At 46.6% G+C, this 23,377-nt stretch overlaps 1 protein-coding gene across 1 annotated transcript; it reads right to left on the bottom strand.

The window, feature by feature from the left end:
* Positions 1–936: 936 nt before the first annotated feature.
* Positions 937–18,948, bottom strand: Clec19a (C-type lectin domain containing 19A). Its single transcript, XM_052714310.1, has 5 exons — positions 18,861–18,948; positions 8,829–8,997; positions 5,159–5,252; positions 2,703–2,832; positions 937–1,512 (listed from the first exon to the last, which is right to left on the bottom strand). Exons 1-5 carry the CDS (start codon positions 18,946–18,948, stop codon positions 1,433–1,435), a joined length of 561 nt encoding a protein of 186 aa, XP_052570270.1. The 3' UTR covers positions 937–1,432.
* Positions 18,949–23,377: the final 4,429 nt, after the last annotated feature.

Below are 23,377 nucleotides of genomic sequence, written 5' to 3'. Positions count from 1 at the left end.
AAAAAGGGGTCCAAAGAATAATATTTCATGACACGTTGTTATGGTTACCTCCAGCTGTCAACTTGACACAAACCTAGAGACACTTAGGAAGAGGGAAACTCAACTGAAGAATTACCTTGATCAGATAGGCCTATGGCCATGTTTGTGGAGGCATCAACCCCCCCTCTCCTCACCTTGGTTTTTTGAGACATGGTTTCTCTGTGTAGCCCTGGCTGTCCTAGAATGCTCTCTGTAGACCAGTCTGGCTTTGAACTCACAGAGATCCTCCTGCCTCTGCCTCCCTAGTGCTGGGATTAAAGGTGTGCACCACCACCTAGCACAGGCATTTTCTTGATTAACAATTAATGTAGGGGGGCCCAGCTCACTGCAAGAGGTGCCATCTCTAGGCTGGTAGGCCTGGGCTGTATAAGACAGCTAGCTGAGTAAGCCAGGGGAGCAAGCCCATGAGCAACATTCCTTCATGGTTTCTGCCTCAGGCTCCTGCCTTGAATTCCCTCAATGATGGACTATAAAGTGTAAGTTGAAATAAACCCTCCCCAAGTTGCTTTGGTTTCTGGTGTTTCAGTAACATGATCATTCTACGAAGTTAAGGTTTTTAGACACAGTCTGGAACTCATAGCAATTTCTATCAAACAATGGCAGAGTTTCACAGCTGCAAAAGGTGTGCGAATCTAAAATATCTGCTGTATGATCCGTTATGGGAAAAGTTTGCTGGTCTCTGGGACAAGAAATTGCCTCTTTGAATCCTCTTACGTGTGTTGGATGCAGCCCACTCTTCTGGCAAGAAAACATGGGGAGCTGAACGCCATCACTGGCATTAATAGGTACTAACAACTCCCACACACTGAAGTCCTCTGACATATCAGGCCCTTTGAAGCTGACATTCTTTAGGTATTTATAACATATTTCTTTTCCATTCGCTGTACAGACCAAGGTTCTCACAAGAGAAGTAACTTGTCTGAGGTCATGTATTAAGGGGTACAGTTTAGAACTGAATCCAATTTTTCTGCTTCCATGGACACTTTGCAATTAAACCGGACTCTTCTGAACAGAACCAAAGCTCACACCCTCCAGCCAACACCTGATTTCATTACCCAGATCCCCACAGAGGGTCTTAACTCCCATTCCACTCTGCCTCAGTGATGCACATCACATCAGGGCTAACCAGTTAACCTGTGTCTAAGTGACCACTTCAAGCATGAACTGGAGACCTGACCAGGATGGCAACGTTCAGTTCAATCCAGGATGCTGGAACCTGTGTGAGCTGATCTGCTGTCTCTTGGCCACCGAATAATTAAGACCAGCTTGTTGAGAATCTCCGCCTGGAGGACTTCCCTTCTATGTGTGTTTACATTTGCTTAGTGTGAGCTCTGCTCTAGACATCGCTGCAGGACATCTTGGTGCTGAGTTCATGCCAGGGGACAGGAGTGCATCAGTGAATGCTCAGAGACGGGATCTTGCAGACAAAGGGGAACTTCCTGTAGCAGGCGTTATCATTCCAGGACCTCAGTGCTGTGAACAGAAGAAGCAGAGAGTCTGGGTGAAGATCCATCGACTGCAGTAAAAGCCACCACATCACTGCTCTGGAGTAAAAGTTCTTTCCCCAGCAGGCCTCACTTGCTGATGCTTGCAGAAACCGCTCTCTGATCTTCGTCTCTCATAAAGCTGGGTTTGATCTGCCGCTGGTCCGGGGAGGGTAAACTGCACTTAGAGACTGCCCCAGCTCTGCTTGCGGGACTGCAGGATGACCCCCAGGATAAGTCACTTTTTTTTTTTTTTTTTTTTACCTCCCACCACTCCTCAGAAGGAGAAGGAATTCAGAAGAGCAGCGAGATACTTGGATCTGGGATTCTGTGCACGTTTCAAACCTAGCTTCATTTCTTGCCTGCTTTGTGACCTTGAAGAAATTGCTCAGCTTCCTGGAGCCTGGATTCACCTTGGGTTCCAGAGTTGATAGAGCACAGAACGTGTGTTCAGACAATGGCTGACACTTTGAGGAACCCATGTTCCTACCCCTGTGCTCTGCCAGAAGTACCTCAATTATCTCAGCAGCCTTTTACATAGGGGTGAATATTAAGCCCATTTCCCAGGAGAGGAAACAGACTCTCAGAGAGGGAGAATCACTCCCTGTGAGGACATAGCTGCAAAGCAGTGGGGCTGGAATTCAAACCCAGGTGTGTGCTCTTCAGTGCCCACACCTCCATTCTTCTCCAACCCCAACTGTGTTCTTACATTCACAAGTACCAGCCTGGGATCAGGGCTTGGACTTTGGTTCACTGGTGAGCTGACCCAGGAGACTAACTCTCAGTGCAAAAACTTTTTAAAAAGGAATATAGGCTGCACTGTGCACATCAAAAAACTTAATGAAATCTCTGCTGCCCACTCTAACTCTTTAATGCCTTTTCATCCATTTAGAGCCTGAATGTCAACAAACCACTAAAGATCACTTAAAATACTTCTATCCTAGACAGTATCTTATCCCCAGGGAATCTGGCTGCTCTCCAACGTGCTGAAAACAGGACATCCTCTTAAACCTCATTGTGTCCCTCCTTTCCCCATGGTGCCTCTCCATGTACTTTGATACCTCCCCATGTCTCATGGTGACCCCATTCCTCACTGTATCCCCATCCTTCAGGGTGCTTCCCCATCCCTCATGGTGCCTCTCTAGCAGCTCTGCGAGAGTTCAGGTCCAGGGTACCCACCGCTGCTGGGCCGGTACCACATCTGCACACAGTCTTCTTCTGGGTCTGTATGGATGCCATCACCAGGCTGGCTCCTGTCCCAGTAACTGTAGTCATAAGGAGAGCCATCTGTCCATTCAAACTGCCCTTCCTGTGGTCCATTCAAGGAAGTAGAGAGGAAGACCAAATATTGGGTCAGCTCCCATATAGGAAAAGCATTATAGTACTTCATGCCTGCCACCATGCATCAAAGCCCTCACTTGTAATGTGTACTATATGTATAGGAATATTTCTATACACTGTGTGAACATATGTCACTATGATTGGTTTAATAAAGAAGCTGACTGGTCAATAGCTGAACAGGATTAAAGTTAGGTGGGAGAGCCAAACTGAGAATGCTGGGAAGGAGAAGGGCAGAGTCTGGAGTCACAGAGAGAAGCAAAATGAGCATGCCATACTGAAAAAAGATACGAAGCCATGTGGTAAAGTATAGATAAGAAATATGGGTTAATTTAAATATAAGAGCTAACTAGCAACAAGCCTGAGCTATTGGCCAGCATTTATAATTAATATTAAGTCTCCATGTTGGGAACTGGTGGATGGGAAAGAAACACCCACCTACATACTATGGTTGTCAGCACTGCTCTTCCCAGATGCCTTGTTTGACCCTTATCATGTGACCTTTACTTACTTTGTCCTTACTGCTCTGTACTGCAGGCAACTTCATTTTCAGAAAACTGGCACATGGATGAGTTGGCCTAGATTCATTAGTGTTGGTACTCAAACCCACATGGACCTGACTCCAGTATCCAACACCTAAGCACTGTCCTTTCTCAGCTGGTGAGACTTACACTTCCTCACTTTCTTTTATTCAAATGTCTGTGTTTTTCTTTCCTGGTCTGGAACTACGCTGGCCTGCTGGAAATCTGATTGGTGCTGCGGTGGGTGTGCGAGCCAGCTGTGGAAAGAATGACACCAGAGGCCATGGGAGCAGGAGTCACACCTCTTTTTGTCATTTTTCTGGTCTTTAGAAAAGTACCTCTTGAGGCATGGATGATTTGAAGTCCTTTCTGTGTAGTGAAATAGCTGAGAGGGGGAAGGTGGAGCTCAAGGTTTCTTCTCTAGCTGCCTTCCTTGCTCTGTGACCTGGGACATTACTCAACCTCTCTGAACCTCAGTTTCCCATCAGTACAGCAGAGTGAATATCCCAGAGAGGTTTGAGGGTTGAGTGACTTTCAAAGTATGTGAATGGCGACATGGAGCCTGGTGGACAATGCCTGGCCCCGAGAAGAAAAGGAAAAAAGGCCTTTTGTCTTGTTTGTTAGGGTTATTAAGCCTTACACTATACATTTTTCCCCTTTTCTTCTTTTTCTTTTCTTATTTATTTATTTATTTATTTATTTATTTATTTATTTATTTATTTATCCTGAGACAGGGTTTCTCTGTATAGCCTTGACTGTCCAGGAACTCAATTTGTAGACCAGGCTGGCCTCAGAGACCTGTCTGCCTCTGTTTCCCAAATGCTGGGGTTAAAGGTGTGCGCCACTATTGCCCAGTCTATAATGTACCTTCTTTAGATTGTGATTTAATGTAGATCTAAACTAATTTTATTTATTTATTTATATTGGTTAGGATGATTTTAATTTAAAGAACTCCCAAGTCTCTGGGAAATACTCTATAATACAGTTAAAACTGAGCAAGTGTTAGTTGCACACTTAGCTGGCACCCAGTGGTTCCTTCAGCAGAAATTTCCACACAATTCCACCCTGCCTTTAGAAGTCCTTACTAAAAGGAGGGCACTGGGACAGAGGTAAGGGCCTGGTATGACAGCTAGTCTAATTTTAACGCGGCTGCTTTAAATGGCAATATTCATTTTATTACAGGTTCATTTAGTCATTATTTTTACAGGGCTGAGGATGGAACCCGGGGCCTCTTGTATGCCCCGTCACTGTATCTCAAGTCTGTATTACAAGTTCTTCCTCACTTTTTTTTCTTTATTTGTTTGAGGTTCTAGGGATTGAACCTAGGGATGAGATAGGAAGCCCGAGTTCAGGGCCTTCCACAGTAAAGAATGAGCTCAGGGTGAGCCCAGGCAATCAAAAGACACTTCACCTCAAAAGAAACAGTCAAGTGAGCTGGGGATGCAGCTCAGTGATGGAGTGCTCGATCATCTACTGTGTGCTGAGCCCTGGGTTCAGTGATGCGGAAGTGGGTGAAAGACTCTCATGTATCTAACCACGTTTTTGTTTAGAGAATCCAAGTCAAAACAAAGGCTTCCTCTGATCATCCTATATGTTCTGGTCACACCTACTCCCACAGCTAACAGAGGCAGGTCATTGTCACACCCACTTCCATGGCTAACTAGGGCATGTTGGTGTCTATGTGCTGGGTGTGTAACTGTGACCTGGCATTGTTAAAGTGGAGCCTTGGCTGGAGTTTCTCCACAGGATCTGACAGCTGTGGCTTCCTCACCTCACCTGCCTGTGGTCATGAAGGCCTGTCCAGATGTCAGCTGGGATGTCAGGAGCACAGCTGTTCACCAGGTCATACACAAAGACGTTCTCTTCCCAGCTGTGGATGTAGGAAGCACAGCAGTAGTTACCATCTCCACTTTCCATAGGATGGAGTCTAAAGCAAGCTTGTTAAGTCTTCTGGACTAAGGAAAAAGAGGACAGGATGTAACTCTGCTTTCCTTTTCTGTTCTCTTAAGATTTCAGTTTATTTGTGTGTGTGTGCCTGAGTATGTGAGCACATGTGCGTATGGGTATGCATACCTGTGTATATGTGCAGCAGCCAGAGAGAGTCTTCCTCTACCACTATCTCTGTCCGAGTGATATTCATCTGAGACAGTCAATCCACAAACCTCTTTGCTGAAAGTCGCAAGAATATGTTATAAAGATTCAGCTGTATATAATAAAGTTATACCTAGAAGGGTCAAGGAATTCTTCTAGAGGAAAATCAAATATCAAGGAATATTTGATGATATTTGGCTTTTAATATATCAGCTGTCTTCTGCTATGAATTTCTTGTGTGCTCACATACTACTAGGCTTTAACTGGCAAACAGTATAAGCTTTGCAGGCCTACTACTGATCTGAACTAGGTAACACCCCTACAGAGCCTAGGAGACAGGTAGGTATACAGATGCATAGCTTTGTTTCTTGTGCAAATGAAGCTCAGACCATCCCTTTCCTTAAGGCCTAGTGGCATTGCAGAGCTATTGACTCAGGACAAAAGGGTTTTTTGCATAACTAGGTGCAGTGAAGGCTGGTGCAGAATTCCTGGTCAGAGCAGAGTCATGTGGCCAGAGAAGGGAGAACAGGGCAGAGTTTTTGGATTAGTAGGGATTGGGGCAGATCAGAAGAAGAGGAAGGAAAGAAGGGAGATGAGGGAACAGAAGACAAAGATGAGGTTGAAAGCATAAGAGCTTAGTTAGGGCTATGAGGACAGGAAAAGAGAGGAACTGAATGTCAGAACAGAACTGAAACTGTGTAGATAGAATTTTATCTTAGAGAAATAAAGCAGATGGGCAAAAGAGCCTGGTATACTTAGATTCTTTTCTCTCAGAATACCCCCATGCTGGTCATAGCATCTTTCCCAGGACCCTGGGAGGAATCTTCTCAGGGCAGGTCCTTGGGAACATTCTGATACTTCTTAGCTAGGCTGGAAGCCAGAAAGCCCCAGCAATCATCTTGTCTGGCCATCCTTGGAACTGGGGCTATATAGGCATTTGCTAGGGCACCTGGCATGTTATGTAGACATTGGGATCTGAACTCTGGTCTTCACAGTTGTGAAGAGAGTGCTCTTAGCAACTGAGCCATTTCTCTAATCCCTCCATTATTCTTAATTAGGTCAACCCTTATATGGCCATCCATACCAGCTCAGAGAAAGAAAGACTCAGCACAATACTTACTACTACTCCAAAAATACTGCAAATGATGTGGGTCATACTGAAGATAAGAAGAACAATGGAAGGGCCGCACATTGTGTTGTGCACGCTGAACAACTTAATGAGATTTCCAATACCTGCTTTTGTTCTCTCTCCAAGACCCACCATGCACTGCCAATCCTTACATGAGGTGGTATTGTGTTCCCCAAAATATTGTGTATTCTAATAAATTTATCTGGGGCCAGGCATGTGACACACGCCTTTAATCCCAGAAAGGAGCCTTTAATCCCAGGGAGTGGTAGTAGAAAGCAGAAAGATATATAGGGCATGAAGACCAGAAACTAGAAGTATTTGGCCTGGTTAAGCATTTGGCTGGTTAAGCTTTTAGGTTTTGAGCAGCACAGTTCAGCTGAGACCCACTGGGTTGAGGACACAGAAGCATCCAGTCTGAGGAAACAAGACCAGCTGAGAAGTTGGCCAGGTGAAGTTAGCTGTGGCTTGTTCTGTCTCTCTGATCTTCCAGTATTCACCCCAATAACTGGCTCCGGGTTTGATTTTATTAATAAAGACTCTTCAAGATTCCTGCTACACTTACATGGCTTCTTCTTTCCTAATCTCTTCTCACATAGCATCACTAAAGTATTTCCTGTCTGTCCATCTGTCTGTCTGTCTGTCTCTCTCTTTTTTTTTCTGGGAAATTCAGCTATAAGCTTGAACTTGCTCAGTCCACTCAGTGTCTTTTTGGAGGAGTCCTAGCCTTGATTTCAAAAGCTTATCAACAAAGAAACCAGTGAGGGACCCTGGTGTTTGCTCATTTTCTAAAACAATGAAGAAATAGAGATGAATGGTTGGAAGGACAGAGAGATGGGTGGATGGATGGAAGTAGGAATGGATAAATGAATGGATAAAGGATGGATGATGAACGGATAGAAAAATAGAAGAATATAGGGAATGAAGGGTGTATAGATGGACATAGCAAAACAGACTCACAGAGGCTACAAGTACCCACTTATGTTAGGAGTGTGCTCCATGTTATACAGCCATGAATTCATTTCATCCTCATAGCAGGCTGGAGTTGAAGCAGACTTGGCTGGTGTCTGCACCAAAGCCATTCCCACAGGATGATTTCATCTTACTATTGTAATATTATAGCCTAGGAAGGCACATCTCTTTCCCCAGTTCTCTTTAAAGCTAAAATTGCCAAAGGACCCAGCTCTAACACCTAGCTGAAAGGCACGAACGACTTTCAGGGAGAGTCTGGGAAGCACTTTTCTCTCTGATAGAAGGAAGAAAATGTGTGGAGAAGGCTCCGGTCTCTGCTTTGCCCTTCCTGTTCGGAAACTTTCCTGAGGAAAGTCAAGGTAACTGCTCACCCAAAGAGTAGTTCACCCAGTGCTTTGATATTAGCAAGTCCAGAAAAAGCCATCAACTGAAGTCAGGAGGGCAGAGGAAGGATGTGGAGGCAAGCAGACAGATGGCAGCACAGGTCACTCAGTTGTTCACACGACCAGATGGACAGATGACCTGGCAAGTGGTTCCCACCATGGGTAAGAGGTGAACTTCAGGGCATCAGGGAAGTCATAGTGCTCTAGTCCTGGACCGAAGGCCTATCAGCTCCCATGAGCATGTTCCAAGTGCACTTTGGAAGGGCTGTCATTTTGTGGGCGCGTCCACCATGGAGTGTGTCTCACCTGAAGTGAAGGTCAGAGGAGGTGGTCATGCCTTCCACCTTGTTGAGGAAAGGTCTCTCTTGTTTCTGCTTTGTTGCTAACTCCAGGGAGCTAACCTGCAAGCTTCCAGGCAACTCTGTCTCCACCTACCACCTCACACAAGAAGTGATGGATACAGATGTATATCAGGTATCTGCTCCACCCCCTACCATCCAGGTTCTGAGGATCAAACTGTGGTAGTCAGGCTTGCACAGCTGGTGCTTTTACCTACCAAGCCATCTTCCCGGGCCACCTATCCCCATTCCACATGTTTGTTAGGTCAGCTGTGTCACCGGATCAAGAGCTCTGATGCCCTGCAGTGTATGGCACAAAACTGGCAATTATAAAGACGATTCTCCCAGCATGCTCTTTGCTACCACTGTTGAGTTATTTGCCCTCTCTTTCACCCAGGATAACTTCAATGAGAAATTGTGTTGGGTAAAAAGTAGCTTCCATGACCTGAGCCAGGAACCAGTTGGAGACATCAGACTCCAACCCTTTCCCCCAGGGGCTCTTGGCTAGGCCACAGAGGCCCGAGCAGTCCACTCACCTGTGAATGGAGGCCAGCTTGGCAGATTTCCTACCCACAGTGAACTGAGAGCAGTGCAGGTCGGCCTCTGCCCAGGTCCTGTTGATGGGGAAGAATCTGTAGCAGTGACCTTCAAACTCTGTCCAGAACAGGGGGCACATCGAAGACATCTGGGGTCCCTCTGACAGGGCTGGGGATAGACAGAAAACAAAGTAGGAGGAAGATTGATGAGGCTCATGTTGTTTCTATGCCTTATATTACACATTTTAAGAGTAAAACACATTCATTATGATTAACACAGTTCTGTGCCTGAAATAAAAAAAAAAATACATGCACACCCCGGGGCTACATAGAGAGACCCTGTCTCAAACAAACTAACTAACCAAAAAAGAGATTTATTTGAATTATTTATGCATTATGTATGTGTGTATGCTGTGTGTGAGCAGGTGCCACATGTGTGAAGGTACCTCCTGAGCCAGAAGGGGGCGCTGGCTCCCCGGGTGCTGTAGTTACAGGTGGTTGTGAGCCACCATGTGGGTGCCGGGACAGAACCTGGGTTTTCTCTTAAGTGCTGAGCCTCTTCTGCAGCCCCTATTGAGATTGTTTTAAATAGCTCTTGAATAGCCCCTAAGTAGCCTCCCAAGAGTTTAATGACTGTCTTATATTTGGATATTTAGATTTCTTCCTTCCTTCCTTCCTTCCTTCCTTCCTTCCTTCCTTCCTTCCTTCCTTCCTTCCTTTCTTTTTAAATACAAGCCTATTATATATAATACTAAGATAAGTTTCATGCAACAAACTCTGTCAGTGTTTCTGGTGGTTTTCTGAGGAGAGACTTGAATGGCTTTGATACAATTTCTAAATTGCCTCCTGAAAGCAACTTCCCCTCTCACTGGCATGGCTGAGGGGACGCAGCTCACTCTGCCCTTGATAGGTCCGACTGCCATCATTTCCCTGGGAATGTTTGCGAATTTTAGAAGCAAGAAATGGCACCTTGTTTCAATTTGCAATTCCAGGCTATCTGTCAAGTGTGTGTATTTACTGACAAGCTAGAACCAAGACTTTATATCTTTTGCCCATCACATTGCTGGGGTCAGGATAGGTTGTTAATTGTGAGAAGCAGCACATTGAAAACAATAACAGGATTATGGTGTTTGAGATGATAAAGTCCTCTCAAGTCTTGGCTTCTCTTGAAACTTCTTGGGGGTGTTGTTCTTGGAAATAGAAGGTGGCTGTTGGGAGAGGCAGATGATTGAGAACCTTCCATTTACTAGGTTGGGAGACCCACGTAGTGAGCAGTGGTCTCTGGACACCTACATACTGGCCATCTTTGTGTCTGACCTGCTGTGACTCATAGGCACATTCTCTTCTTCCTCAGATGTCCAACTGGCAGACACCTGGAGCTTCTTTTGTAACCACTCAGAGGCACAGAATCTCTGCCTTCAAATCGCTGCCATAGCTGACTGACTCGAGAATCCTAACATAGTGAATAGGAGCTGGGGAGGTGGATCAGTGGGTGCAGGACTTGCTGTGTGACCATGAGGACCTGAGTTCAGATCCCCAGCAGCCACAGAAAAAGCTCAACATGGTGATACATGCCTATAATCCCAGTGCTGGAGGTTTGGGGGCATGTGTAGAGACAGGCAGGTCCTTGGGGCTTGCTCGCCAGCCAGTCTAACTGAATAGGTGAAGCTTCAGGGTTAGTGAGGGACGCTGTCTCAAAAAGGACCTGGCATTGTGGCACATACCTTTAATCACAACACCTAGGAGGCAGAGGCAGATGAATCTCTATGAGTTCAAAGCTGGTCCGGTCTACATAGGGAGTTCCAAGCCAGTCAGGGCTACATAGGAAAGAAATCCTGACCCCCACCCCTCCCCCCAAAAAGGACAGCAAAAAATGGAGAATAACATCTCTTTTTTCACACACATTCATATAGAGCATTTATTTATTTATTTGTGTGTGCCCGTAGATGCACATCCACATGGGGGGGCAGAAGACAACTTCAGGTGCCATCCTCGGGAACACCAGCCACTTCCTTTGAGACAGTCTCTCATTGGTCTGAATCTTGCCGATCAGGCTGGACTAGTTGGCCAGTGAGCTCTAGGGATGCCTCTGTTTCTGCCTCCCCAGTGCTGGGGTTACAAGTACAGCTACTACACCTGTTTGTTTGCTTAAATGGGGTCTCTCGGGGGATGGAACTCAGATCCTCATGCTTTCAATGGAATCATTTCCAGCCTGAGCTATCTCTCTAGCCCCCATGGAGCATTTATGATGTGAAAACAGACAGAAAGTGAGGCTTCAATAAGATCAGCATGGCAAGAAAGTGTTAGCGACCTCCGGATCACAAAGACTTCCTTTACAGCATCACATACCGCTTCCTCACGGGACATAAGCAGGCTGAGGTTGGCTCATGGCAGGTCCCCAGAGTTCATGCCTTCTGCTTTCATCCAGGTTGACTCATCTACCATTCTCAAATGCCTAATCAGACCTTTGTGGGCATTCTCTTGCCTTGACTCTGGCTAATTCCTGCTTCTCTTCTAGTCTCAACTGCAAGGTGGCTTTGGGTACTGTCTTAGTCAGGGTTTCTGTTGCTGTGACGGAACTCCATGACAAAAAGCAATTGGGGAGGAAAGGCTTTATTTGGCTTACACTTCTACATTGCTGTTCATCACCAAAGGAAGTCAGGACAAGAACTCAAACAGGGCAGGATCCTGGAGGCAGGAGCTGATGGAGAGGCCATGGAGGGGTGCTGCTAACTGGCTTGCTCCTTGTGGCTTGCTCAGTTTGCTTTCCTATAGAACCCAGGACCACTAGTCTAGGCATGGAATCACCCACAATGGGCTGGGCCCTCCTCCATCAATCATTAATTAAGATAGTGCCTTTCAGTCAGATCTTATGGAGGTATTTTCTTAGTTGAGGTTCCCTCCTTTCAGATAACTCTAGTTTGTGTATCAAGTTGACATAAGACCAGCTGGTGCAGGTCCCATCAGATGGGAATCTCTGGTAAGTGCTTATGCACCCCGACTCCCACGTACTCCCAGGATTCTTGTCCAGTGTCGCCCTGTTTGGTCAATAGCTACTGCGACTACTCATCTTCTCCCAGAATCTTGGCACACAGAGGGTGCATGGGACTTAGATTTAAGCATTTGATTTTATTTTTAATTATGGGGGTGGTTACATGCATGTGAGTGCAGTGTCCTTGGTGGCCAGAAAAAGGTATTGGATCCCCTAGAGCTGGAGTTACAGGCAGGTGTGAGCCACCTGATGTGTGTGCTGAAGTGGGAACTGAACTGGGGTCCTCTGAAAGAGCCCTAAGCTTAGCTTCTGCGACATCTCTTTAGTCCAGGTTCCGAGTGAACACAAGCAAGTAGGAATGTTCAAACAGCAGCGAAGGCTCGTTGCCCGATCCGAGTTTTCCAGATTGTTCTGCACTATCGTGTGATGAGCAATACAGCATGGCCTGGAATCTCACTGGCCGTACAGACTGTTGGGAACACTTACTCAATTACCCACGTTTGAAATCTGGGAACTGCTGGCCTGTTAGTAGGAAGATGAAGCCTGTAGTAGGAACTTCCTTCTCCTGCCCCTCCTCCTTCCCCCCTTTCCCTCTCTCCTCTCCTCTCCTCTCCCCTCCCCTCCCCTCCTCCCTTTCCTTCTCTCCTCTGCTCTCTACCTTTATCTTCTCCTTTCCTTCATTCCTCCTGCCCTCTTTCTCTCTTTCTCCCCTTTCTTCCTGCCTTGGATAGATCTTGGCAAAGAGTAATTAATAATTAATTAAGTGAAGGGTGACTGGGTGGGAAGAGGAGGAGGTAAAAGCCCTTGGCCTCAAAGCCTTCTTCCCCAAGGTGGAAAATACTTCCGAAACTACTCTGCATCTTCCCAATCTGGTCCCTTTGAGGTTTTTTTCCCCCACTAAGGAAAAAGGAATTTCTGCATGCCTGGGTTGAAGTAAACCAGAAAATGGGACTGTGGTGGGTCACTGCCCAATTCTTTTCCTCCCATCCAGGCAAGCAAAAACCTTTAATTGGAGGGTTGGGAGGCACAAGAATGAACTCCCAGAAGGCCGGTGTTTCCCTTCTTCCTTTGCCTCTGGAAGCTTAGAAGCTGGGGTTGGAAGAGTTTTCATCAACTGGACCGCTAACCCGCCTTTGCTAACCTGTCTGTCTTTATGGGCATGCTGTTGGGTTTGTATATTGACCTTCAGAAAATGATAGTAAAGCAATAACCAGAACCAACCTTTGCTGACCACGTGCTGGGCGCCAGGCACTGTGCTAAGTGCTTTGAACAGACTGTTAGTTTAATCTTCACATCCTTCCAGGGAGGCCCTGTAATCACTACTACTTTACAAAGAAACTCAGAACACATCGAGGTTGACTCCCTTGTCAAAGGTCACAGAATTGCTCAGAGGTAGCCTCTGGAACCCGAGATTTTTTTTTTTTTTAAGAGAGAGAGCACAGAAATAATGATGTCATTAATATTTAACTCGTGGACGTGAGTCTTGCAGGCAAAATTAGAAACTTGTTATTTGTTTGCCCCTTTGAGGGAAAGAATTAACGGCTCTCTGATCCCTGCCAGAAAGGACATCACAAGTAGTTAGGACAGCACAGCACAAGGGGCGCCCAGACGGGTGATGGATGGCAAGGGCTGTCCCTGAAGTATCTAAACACAGCACGCAAGCTGGACTTGAAGATCTGAGGGGCTTCCTGGAAAAGGTGATGAATCGGTAGAGACCTGGAGATGCTACCAGTCAGAGAGTGTTCCCGGCAGAGGGCACAGCCCAGGCAGGGGGCACGGCCCAGGTAGGGGGCATGGCCCAGGTAGGGGGCATGGCCCAGTTAGCGGGCATGGCCCAGGGAGAAGATGGAGTATGTCGGGGGACAGCAAATGGTTCAACAGGGCTAAGAATCTGAGAAGGAATCCAAGACAAGGCTGGAGGGAGCTTTGGGGGATAGAGGGAGAGAGTCGGACAGGAGGTGCAGGGCAGGAGGTGGAGGCTTGTTGCTCAGGAAACGGAGAAGCCAAACTGCATGGTCTTTTTCTCAATTAGCAGCAGCCAAGGCCTCCCAGCTGGGGGAGTGGGGGGAGTCAAAGCTTTTGGGAGCTGAGCTTGTTCTGGGATGAAAACACATCCGTGGAATCCAGCTCTCCCACTTTGAAAGAATAAATTGTCACCTTCCCACGCACTCTGGCTGTGAGCTCCCTTGGCCCTCCTCCAGCCGCCCACAGATGCAACACTCTGCTCTCTGCTGCCTCCTGCAGATGCACTCACAGCTCTGCGGTCTCTGCTGCCTCCTGCCCAGAGCAGCCTCAGGACCAGATAAGGAGAGGAGGTGGGGAGGTCCAAAAGCCACATTTGCCTTTTCCATTCCCACAGTGGGCCCCCGATACACCTGGAAGCTGAAAGGAAGTGTCTTCCAGACTCGAGCAAGGTTGAGGGCTGGACCACCGTTATCATCCTCCTATTACCTGTCTGGTCTCAAGTCTTGGCGGCACTCCAGAGCCTTGCTCTTTCCATCTGGAGCTCTGCCTTTTCCTCTCTGGGACAATCTGGAGGCCCCAGAGCGAAGGAAAAGCCCCCAAACCATTGCTTAGATTAATCCCAACAGGCACCACTCACTGGGTGTTTAGGGCTTGATTCCTGGAGGCCAGCCCAGCAGCGATATTAGACAAGGATTGGAGAGGCTGCCACCTCATCCTGGCAGTTGGGTTTGTAACTCTCTGAAACTCCTAAGCACTTTAGTGCTGCTGGAAGACGTGGTTCATGCTCATGGTTCTGTGGCTCATTGGCAGAATAAGTATAGTTGGCCTTCATACCTACAGGCTCTGGTCCATGACTTGAACCAATAGTGGAGAGGAAGCATCTGGGAGGCACTGCACCTGTGCTGAACACAGACTTCTGGGTGCTGGGAATCATGCCTGGGAATTTGCATGTGCTAGACAAACACTCTACCCAGGCCCCGGCTTTTGGTGTTTTGAGATAGGGTCTCACTCTATACCTGAGTCTGGCCTTGGATTTAAGATTCTCCTGTCTAAGATTCCTAAGTGCCATAACTGGGGGTTAGACAGTTTTTCTTTCGTGTCATCCTTCTCTACACAATGCACCCCAGAACACAGGAAATGGGCATTGGTAAGATGCAGCTACTGCACCCTTCTACAGCAGAGACCCAGCATCTGAGAAATTTGTCATCTATGGGAATGTGGAACCAAAACCCTGCAGATGGCTGAGGGACCACAGTATGTTAGACACCAAGTTTAACCAAGATTTAATTAAAGACATCAGCATTTACTGAGTTCCTATATGTTCCTAAGTGTGTGACCTCGGGCTGTTCCCACATGGTATTAGTTATCATATGCTAAGGAGTTCTCCAAAGTATGTGTAGAGTGTCCTGTGACTACAGAGGGGGAGCGGGGGGAACAGCCAGAATGTCTGAGGCACACTCCAGGATTGGATCTACTCTAGGAGGCAGGACATCCAGTTGCTTGGGCTTCTGTGCCCCATCGGAGGAGCTTGGACTCTGGCACCAGATGACCCTGATTGAAAACTGCTCCCTGAGCCTCAGTTTTCATCTGCAAAATGTGCATGGGTAAGTCTGGGGAGATGGCTCAGTGGGTCAAGTGCCAGCTGTGTGAGCATGAGGACCAGAGTTATTCAGATCCCCAGTACCCATGTAAACAGTCAGACACAGTGATGTGACTTTGATCTCATTGCTGGGGAGTTAGAGATGGGCAGGTCCCTGAAACTCATTAGCTAACTGGCCTAGCTGAATCAGTGAACCTCAGGATAGTGAGAGACTCTGCCTCAAAAGATAAAGGCAGAGAGCAACCGAGGAAGACACCAAATGTCAATCTCTGGTCTCTACACAACAACATTCGACATGCACACACATATGAACACACACAATGGGCTTGGCTGAGTGCTTATTTCCCTGAGAAGATGACTAGGCAGAGTGAGCATCCTAATAGACTTCAAGCATTACCACAGCAGAAGCGGTCTGGGCCCCAGAACCTTCCCACAGCCAAGAATGCAATGCTGTATTTCTGGAGGGTGGGGAGAAGGCTGAGCAGCTTGACTGATCCCCATCTGCACCCAGAGGCCCTGCAGAGGCAGGTGCTGAGTTTCAAATCACTTTGCCCTGGTGTCACATGAAAAGCTCTGGGTTCAGGAGCTGGGGGAAGGAACCAGCAATGGCTGAAGAATTCTAATAGCAATTATCTTTGTTACTGCTATTAGGTGCTGACTCTAAGTACTTCACTTGCTGGAATCCACAGAAACAATGGGGTCAAAGGTAATTTCAGAGGAAAGGCTTGGGGGAAAGTCTAGTTTGGCTAGGTCCTCCCAGGCATGTATGAAGGATATTTTCTCCAAGAAAATCCAGAACCGATGCTGAGTGGATCTGTGCATAGATCAGCATGCTTGGGGAATGGATAATGAAAGGCAGGAGCTATGGGAGAATGGCTGATGGGTTCCCTGTACTGCTTTGTACAGCATAGCTGGGGGGGTATCCAGAAGAGAAAGAAATCAAGGTCATTCAACACAAGAGGACTTTGGGGTGCATATCCACCCTCAAGGTCTGCAAGGGACCACAGGGCCCCTACTAAGTCCATGCTAGTCAACCAGCAACGCATTCTCTCATGCTTGTGTGTCACAGTCTCTCTGGATTGATATCATTTTCCTAGAGTCCTCGTCTGCTGGGTGGGGAGTCTGGGGAACACAGTAAGTGCTGTGTGAACAGTGATAGTCCTGGTCAGCAGTCTGCAGCCTCAGTTTCCCTGCTGCAGTAAGGAAGGGTCCGGTGGTCAGAGGTCTCCAAGATTGCCAGGTCTCATGTGATCCTGGTTCACCTTGTCTAAAAGAGGGTGGCACATGGGGACAGATGTGTTGTCTGAAATTTTCCATCTCTGATGAATCCTGTTTGTCACAATGAAACTCTCCTGCCTGTGACATTGTAACACCAACTACCACAACGACAGGGGTGTCGAAAGAAAAATGCTGTTTTTTTTCAAATGCTTGTCATGCGGTCAGCACCTTATGTACACCATCGCTTCATTATTATCCCCACACACACACGTGTGTGTGTGTGTGTGTGTGTGTGTGTGTGTGTGTGTGTATACATATGTGTATGTACATATGTGCAGTCAAGCATGTGTGTAGTGGATATGTTCTCATGTGGGTGTATATTCGATTGAAATTGGGTTTCTACCTCCGTCACTCCCCATCTTGTTTTTTGGAGGCAGGGTCTTTCTCAGAACTGCAGCTCATTGATTCAGCAAGGCTGGCTAACCATCAAGTCCCAGGCATCCTCCTGTCTCTGCTTCCCCAGCTCTGTGATTACAGGCACACTGTGGTGCCAGGCTTTTTATTTGGCATTAGGGATAAACCTCAGCTCCTGTGCTTGTAAAACAAGCACTTCCAGCCACGGGCTGAGAGACACGTTTCTGCAGTCTCAGGCCCCAGTCTACGGATTCTGCTGTGATGGCCTGAGCTGATTAATGCAAATAGAGAGCTTGGGTAGAAGCGAAGCTCCCAGGCTTGGCCAGGTGAGCCGAGGCTACCCGCCTCCTTACCAGGGGGTTGCCCAACAAATAAACAGAAGAGTGGTTAGTAAATCAGAATTTCAGATAAATAACAAGTAATTTTTAGTATAAGTTTGTCCATGCAATAGCTGAGGTACACTTAGACTAACAAAGGATTTACTGGTATCTATGTACTGATGTTTTATCTGGTAACTCGGAGCCCCCCAATCTGCGACAGCCAAATAACTCGCCTATTGACAATCTCCACCTGGAGATTTCATAATAGATTTCACTTAAACGGGGATGAAAATGATGGATCTCTGCCACAGGGTTACTGTAAAGATCACATAAACTCATGATGAAAAGTACTTAGAACTATGCCGATATATAGTAAGGGATTTGTGAGTCTTCCCTCACAAATGAGGTATTTGTGTGTACACATATATACACACACATATGCATATATGTATTTAAGACAGCATCACATAGATACCACAGTCTAGCCTGTCACCTCTTTTGTAATCTATCCAGGCTTTGAACTCTCTATCCTCTTTCCTCAGCCTTCCGAACATGTACCACTGCTCCTGGAGCTAGTGGGTCTTTTAAACAATGCTTGAAAAGAGCTTGGTGGAGGTTTCAGGTCAGAGCCTCAGGCACACGGGCACAAGGAGATGCAGGCTGCCTCCCAACCTGAGAGCAGTTGTCTGGTGTTATCGCCCCAGCTGCTGGTTTGAAATATGGAGGAATTCAAACTCAATGACTGCCCCTCATCCCCCAAATGGCATATAGGGAGGTCACGTGCCTGGGGTTGATGAGTCCCATTTCCTGGGGACATCCCACAAAGCCCACAGGGATGGATATCACTGGAGCCAGGCTGCCAGGGAGACCAGGAGAGGTGCAATTGTGTCCATCCTGCCCGTCCACCTCCAGTGCATCTGCATCGGAACGCTCCCTGGGGATGGTTGGCATTGCCAAGGTTGGAGTCGGGGGAAGGTTCTAGATGTCAGATTTCTAACAAAAATACCATTTTCCATTTCCTCATGGTGTCAGGTACAGTGCTAAGCACTTTCTCCACAGCCTGGAGGAGGTGATCTTATGACACCCCATCACCACACACACACACACACACACACACACACACACACACACACACACACACCACTTTCTGGCACTCTGGAGCAGGAAGCAGGAGGATTGAGATTTCAAGACCAGCCTGAGATAATAGCAAGATCCTGTCTCAAAAATAAATGACTGAATAACTAAAATTTAAAAGGAGGGAGGGAGAGAGGGAGAGAGAAGGAGAGAGGAAGTAAGTCAGTTTCCCAGGTTAACAGCTTGTAAACTGCAAAACTGAGATTTACCCTTTAAGGGACGAGGAATCCTTCCTCATTAGGGGCCTAGCTATCAGGAGGGTCATCTTAGCCCCCCAGTACCCTCCCTCAGCATTCCCACAACCCAGGCAGCTGGCCTCTCTAGTGGGCCCTCAAGTCCCTGGAAGTGACTTCCCCCAACCTGTCCTTGTCCCTGGCTGCTGTGCTCACCTGAGTGAATACTGATGTCGGTGTGTGGAAAGGCCCTTGCAGACAGGAGGGCCAGGAAGGCCACAGCCCACAGTCCGCACTTCTGCATGCTGAGCCCAGAGGGAGCTGCCTCTGGCTGGAGCAGAGCAGCACAGAGCTTGGGTTCCTGATGGCTTTTCGAGGTTCAGGCCTCCAGCAGCTAGGGCAGATGGGATGGACCCCAGCCCCTCCTCCTCCTGCCTCTCTCCCAAGCCTCTGCATCACTGAACATGATGCAGAATGACAACTAGGAGCAAAGCCATGCTCCAGGCCCCTGGGAACCCCTGAGCCACCTGAGTTCCCAGCTCTCAGCCTGTCATCTCTTCTTTGAGCCTCAGTTTCTGCCTCTGTCAGACAGGATCACAAAGTGGCCGGTGTTCCAGCTTGTCCGAGACCACCAACCAACTCCGTCCTCTTGAGTGAATACCTCTCAAAAGGTAAAAATGCAAGTTAAGGTTGATTACAGAAGGTCCTGAAGCCTTGGAGGTGATTTGTGTGGTCCACATAATGCCTTAAGATCAATATAAAACCAGGGCTGGCTCAGCACATGTCACCAAGTCTGATGACCTGAGACATGCGTGGACACACAAGACAGAAGGGAGAATTAATTTCTGCAAGTTTTCCTGATTTCCAAGCAGCATACTTCACACACACACACACACACACACACACACACACCCCACACTGATGTCAGGTTATAATAATTAGGAGTTGTTGTTTTTTTGTTTTTTTAACTAAGGGTTGATTTCTGACTCCTGCTGCAAATCTGAAAACTGGACAAGACTCAGCCCCCATTTCTGCAGCAGAATCACCGCCCAGAGGTGAAGAGGGCACCCACATCAGGAGGGCTGTATGAACTCAGGTTTACCGAGGTCCTGTCCACTAGGCTGATGCTAAGGCCCACAAGGTCTCTCTAGCTGCTTGCACGGTTAAAGGAGGCATCTGTAGAAGGGTCACACAATGAGTTAGAAACGTCACAATGGTCATCCTGTGAGCCTAGCTCTACTGTATGATTTGTTCATTCTTAAATGTCTTAAAACCCACTGGTGTTTTTCTCAGGATTTCACTGCGTGTAGGAGGGTCCCTGTATTTTTCATTTTGCATACGTATGTGTGTTTGTGTGGACTGTGCACATGGAAGCCTGAGGTTGGTGTCAAATGTCTTCTTTAATGGCTCTCCACTTACTTTACTTTTAGAGACAGGGTCCCTCACTGAACCTGGAGCTCATTGATTCCGCTAGACTGGCTGGCCAATGAGCTTTAAGGATTCTTCTCTCATCAGCTCTGGGCTACTGATCTGTGTGGCGGCACACAGCTTTTTACAGGGGTGTGGAGATTCAAATTCAGGTCCTCATGCTTGAGAAGCAAAACACTTTACCAGCTGAGCCATAACCCTGCCCAAGAACTCCGATTTGTGCAAACAAGAATTGCTGTCTCTTCTATCCTGTGTGTTCTTGGGCAAGCCACTTTGCCTAGCTGGGTCTCAGTTTCTCCCTCCATCTAATTAATAATAAATAGTATATATCTCCAAGAGATTAAGTAAAATTCATTTCTTTGCTTACACCATTTTTCTCCTTGGAATTTTGAGACAAGATCTCACTATCTAGCCCTGCCTGGCCTGAAATTCATGGTCCTTCTGTGTCAGCCTCTCCTGTGTAGGGAGGACAGGTGTGCACCACCATAGCCAGGTGTTTGTTCTTTTCAACATGGATGCTTGCCAGTAGAAGACGCTCGCTAAACAACAGCACGGGTTGCCATTATTGAGCTTGATCTCAGGAAAGACTTACCCTGGCACAGCTACACCCTCTCCATCTTGTATGCCCCTTATCCTCCCCCAAAATGCTCAGCAGGGGGCTCTGACACTTCACGTACCTGGCATTCGTGAGTAAGATGGGAATATGTCAACTTGCTTTCCTAGTCACTCACTTTCCCTCTGGATCCCTCACTGCTATGCTCGTGAGGAACAACTTAGCTCTCACCCACACAGCATGCTTTGCCCCACTGGTACTGGCACCGAAGTCTGCCAAGGCATGACTCAGCATACAGGCTCAACTCAGGCCCAACTCCAGTTTACAGCAAGTCTGGAGCACACTGGTTGTCCCCAGACCATTGTGTTAGGGCAGCTGCCAAAGCACGTATGTTTATTCAGAAGTAGTGAACATTTAGTACATGCTCATAAGAGTGCTGACATTACTGTGAACGTAAATTTTAATGTGTGACTATTAGTCTTCATCATTGACTTGATTGGATTTGGAACCACTCAAGAGACACATTTCTGAGTGTGTCTGTGTGTTTCCAGAGACATTTACCTGAAGAGGGATGACCCAGCCTGAATGTGGGCACACCATCCAATGGACTAGAATCCCAGACTGAAAAGAAGAGAAGAGGAGGAAGCCAGTCTGGCATCAGTATTCATTTCTCTTTGCTTCCCGTCTGTGGGTGCAATATGACCGGTTGCCCCACCTACCTTCCCTCGCAGCTGGAGCCGTTCCCTCCACCATGCGTTCCCTGGTATCATGGACTATACCCTCAAAGCTGTGAGCCCAAGCAAACCCTTCCTTCCTTGAGTGTCTGTGTCAGGTTTCTCACAGCAATGAGCGAAGGTAACTATTATAACTTCCCACACTACTCCCTCTGCTCCAAACACCCTAACCTGACACTAGTGAAGGGACTTACAAATATAAAGTAGTCATTCTCTCTTCAGTGTTATTACCCTGTGAGTAGAAATAGAGAGGCCCCTGCTGCTGTGTTATTTGGGGATACCAGGAACCCAAACACATCTGCCTTACTCCATGTTCGATGCGATAACAAAATACCTGAGACTGGATAATTTACAATGAAAAGAGATTATTTGTTTTCAGTTTCAAGGTTGTAAAATTCAATATCAGGGTATCTGCATCTTCTTGCTACAGCATCATAGGTGGGAGGGAGGGAGAGACGGAAAGGGAGGAGAGAGAGAAAGGGGCAGAAGAGGAGACGAACTCCAGAGATAAACACCTTAATCCACTCTTTTTGAGTCCAAAACACCTCACATTAAAAAAATTCAATATGAATTTTGGTGGGGACAAACATTCAAATCACAGAAATGTCCTTCTGAGTATGAATGTTCTAGATGGGAGATGGAGAAATAGTCTAAAAGAGGCCTCTGGAAATTCTTGTGGAAGGAGAATTGATGGTAGGTAGATTGATAGTTTATAGATGATAGATAGATGATAGATGATGACAGATGGATGACATATAGATAGATGACAGGTAGGTAGGTAGATAGGTAGATAGATAGATAGATAGATAGATAGATAGATAGATAGATAGAAGATTTTAGACAGATAGATCTTGCTGAATCCCCACCTACAGTCATCTGTCCTGTAATGTGGTGTCTGAGTGCTGTTGTTGATCAGTTCTATCCCCTCTCTGAATGTGTCCTTTGCTCAGTTGAGGTGTGGCCTGTGTAGGTGCATCAGAATTGCAGTCTCAGGCCATGCCAGGAGCTACTGAATCAGAAACTGCTCTTGGTTTGCTGTTCCCTAGTGGCTTGTGTGTTCATTAAAGTTTACAGTATATTGCTCTAGACAGGGGTATAGAACTTTTCTGTAAAGAAAGAGTACATTTTTTAGGCTTTGTAGGCTTTGCTAATCTATCACTGTTCAGCTCGACCAGAGATCCGGGAATAGGCCTGGAAGTGTTTCAATAAAACTTTATTTATAAAGACAGGAAACGGGTTGGGCCAACTCATGATCTAAGTCTCAAGTTTAGAGACAAAAAATGCATGATTTTTTCACAAGTGGTTTGCTGTCAACTGGAGATTTAAGGATCTCTTTGTAGTACAGTGTGTGTGTGTGTGTGTGTGTGTGTGTGTGTGTGTGTGTGTGTGTGTGTGTATGTATGTATTTTCTAATTTCTTAAAATGACATTTACTGAATGATACTCTGTTTTCCCTCCTCTATACATGTGTTTATGGGAGGCTGGGCAAGTCAGTTAAGATCTGTTTAAACCATCTACCAATGATCATTTATCTATGTATGTATGTATGTATGTATGTATGTATCTATATCTATCTATCTATCTATCTATCTATCTATCTATCTATCTATCTATCTATCTATCTATCTATCGTATGTCTCCCTCATAAGGTTTTAGCTTTTAAAATGTTCTTTATGAGGCTGGAGATATGGTTCAGAGGTTAAGAGCATTTGGTATGCAATCATGAGGAGGAGAATTTGGATCCTAGCACCCAAGTAACAAGCTGGACGTCTTCGAATATTCTGGTAACTGCAGCTTCAAGGGAGGCAGAGACAAAAAGATTGCTGGGGCTCCTGGTTTCCAGTTTAACCAAGAAAACAGGAGCTTCAGGTTCAGAGAGAGACCCTATCTCAAAGGAATAGGTGGAGAGTGATGAACGGGGACATCTGGTGTCCTCTTCTGGTCTCTGCTTGTTCATACATATACCTGCATACAAACATATATACACACACAAACAAACATTTTAAAATATTGCTTAGT

Source organism: Peromyscus californicus, unplaced genomic scaffold, assembly GCF_007827085.1.
Source record: "Peromyscus californicus insignis strain IS unplaced genomic scaffold, ASM782708v3 Scaffold_4__1_contigs__length_199733344, whole genome shotgun sequence".
NCBI lineage: Eukaryota > Metazoa > Chordata > Mammalia > Rodentia > Cricetidae > Peromyscus > Peromyscus californicus.
The sequence above is the reverse complement of the archived record's forward strand: the minus strand, read 5'-3'. Positions and strand labels throughout refer to the sequence as shown.